The sequence below is a fragment of the Augochlora pura genome, unplaced genomic scaffold (genome assembly GCF_028453695.1).
Source record: "Augochlora pura isolate Apur16 unplaced genomic scaffold, APUR_v2.2.1 APUR_unplaced_2265, whole genome shotgun sequence".
NCBI lineage: Eukaryota > Metazoa > Arthropoda > Insecta > Hymenoptera > Halictidae > Augochlora > Augochlora pura.
This window is the reverse complement of record NW_027582399.1, coordinates 792-3,210: the sequence shown is the minus strand read 5'-3', so window position 1 is coordinate 3,210 and position 2,419 is coordinate 792. Positions and strand designations below refer to the sequence as shown.

At 47.3% G+C, this 2,419-nt stretch overlaps 1 protein-coding gene across 1 annotated transcript; it reads right to left on the bottom strand.

The window, feature by feature from the left end:
* Positions 1-709: 709 nt before the first annotated feature.
* On the bottom strand, positions 710-2,075 carry LOC144477603 (uncharacterized). Its single transcript, XM_078195330.1, has 5 exons — positions 1,905-2,075; positions 1,643-1,819; positions 1,415-1,565; positions 1,124-1,314; positions 710-1,069 (listed from the first exon to the last, which is right to left on the bottom strand). The coding sequence occupies exons 1-5, from the start codon at positions 2,073-2,075 to the stop codon at positions 710-712; spliced, it is 1,050 nt and encodes a 349-aa protein (XP_078051456.1).
* Between the last annotated feature and the right edge of the window lie 344 nt (positions 2,076-2,419).

Here is a 2,419-nt window from a genome sequence, read left to right as displayed (position 1 = left end):
CAGATTGAACCGGTCTTCCCGACGGTTTCAAAGAGACTATCTTCGATTGAGTTTCCGCGGAGGCGAACGACTGTTCTCATCGGTCGCCTTCGCGTATAATCGGCAAGGTTCGGCGAATTGTCCTCGCCGTTCCAACTGCCGTTCTTTTCTCTCTCTCTCAATTCCGTTTTTTGATTAAAGCGAATTCGGACGTGCCGCAGAATTTGCCTTTGTCCGTTACAAGGTGTCCCCTGTTTATTCCAACGGCTTTATTATCGAAGTTTTTCTTGGCCTAAAAGTCACCGTAGCGAGGACACATCGCCAGCGGTGACCGAGCCCGGTAAATACCATTAGAAAAACTTCGGCTTTTTTAATCTTAGAATCTTATTTTTAGATTCCGCGTTTCTGCTAATATCCTATCGAAATTAACGCGTTTTATTCAATATTTAAACAATGTTCGTTCCTTGGTAAGACCGTTGAGGTTAGGTGCTTCCTTCACCTCGGCAATCTCGGATCCGGTATCGTCTGCTTGATTGGGTAGTGGTACTAGACGTTTGATGCTGCGATCTAGTACTTTGGTGCCTATTTTCACAGTGGCAGCTCGAACGATGCCATCCGATCCTGGATGGATCTTGACGACTTTTGCCTATGGCCACTGTAATGAAGGTATATTATCTTCCCTGAGAATAACAATGGTACCTTCCTTGATTGAATGACTGCCGGTGGCCCACTAATGACGGCATGTCAACTCGTTCAAGTACTCTCGTCGCCACCTGTTCCAAAAGTGTTGCTTGATCTTTTGGATTTGTTGCCAGCTAGAAGATAATCTATTGCTTGGAGTATCCCTGAAATCTCTCTCGCGGAGGCTTGTTAATGAGTCGCCGATAAGGAAGTGACCGGGAGTCAAGGCAAGCAGATCATTGGCATCAGACGAGATGGGAGTGAGTGGACGGGAGTTTAGGATTGCTTCTATTTCTGTGATCAGAGTGTTGAAATTTTCGAATGTGAATAGCTCATTGCCAGCGACGCGTTTTAAATGATATTTAAATGATTTTACGGCTGCCTCCCAAAGTCCTCCGAAGTGTGGTGCCTGTGGGGGAATGAAGTTCCATTCAATGAACCGTTCGGATAAGAATGTTTTTACTTTGTTTTGGTGGTCGACGGATTTCAGAAGTTCTCGAAGTTCGCGGAATTCGTTGTAGGTTCCTACAAAATTCGAGCCGTTGTCAGAGTACAGGTGAGTGCAGTAGCCTCGCCTGGCTATAAACCGTCTGAGTGCAGCGATAAATGCTTCGCTCGTCAGGTCGCTTGCAAGCTCTAGATCTACAGCCTTCACTGCAAGACAAACGAAGACTACTACATACACCTTAATTTTGCCTCGATTTCGATGTTTTCTTTTCTTTATGTAGAATGGCCCGTAATAGTCCACGCCTACGTTTGAAAACGGTCTGGATTCCGTTACTCGAGGTGGAGGTAGATTCCCCATTATATAGTTCGTAGGCGGTGGTTGGGCTCAACAGCAAGTCACGCACCCCTTTATGACTTTCCAGATTTGGCTGCGTCCGTCGATCAGCCACTATCGGCGCCTTATGGCATACAGCGTCGTTTGGACTCCTGCGTGTAGTTGAGCACGGTGCTCGTTCTCAATGATCACGGACGTCACCCGTGCCTTTGGGAGAATCAGCGGGTATTTTTCGCTGAAGGGCATTGGTGAGTGCTTTAGGCGTCTACCGACTCGCAGCATCCTGTCCTCGTCTAGGAAGGGGTTCAGCTGTTGTAGCTTACCCTTCACTGTCTGGCCCTTGGCAAGACATCGAGTTTCATCTGCGAAGTACACCCTCTGGAGTACGCGAATGATGGAGTCGCGAGCGATTTTCAATTCCGGGGCAGAAAGGGCGCCTTTCTCTTTGTTGGATGATCTCTACCGAAGACAATATGCAATGACTCGCTGCATCCTTGTCCATGATGAAAATCTCTCCAAGAACGAGATGTCTAATGATGTCGTCGCTAGACAGATTGCGGTTTTCTGCTCCGGAATTATCGACGGTACGGCACCTTCCCAGACTGGCCAATTCGATGAATCTTCTTGGAGCCATTTTGGACCGTGGTACCAGATTGATGACTGCAGGAATTCTTCAGGTGTCTGACCTCTTGAGATGAGGTCAGCGGGGTTCTCGGTGGTGGGCACGTGGCACCAATTTTCCACGTTGGTTTTATCTTGAATCTCTGTTACTCTGTTCGCTACGAATGTTTTTAAAAGATGTGTAGACGTTTGTAGCCAGTGGAGAACTATTGTGGAATCGGTCCAAAACGTGGTATGTTTAATTGGTAGCTGCAGGGCCCCTCGTACTATCTGATATAATGATGATAATAGAAGGGCGCCGCAGAGTTCAAGGCGAGGAATTGACTGTGTCGGAATCTCAATTTCGGTACGTTTTAC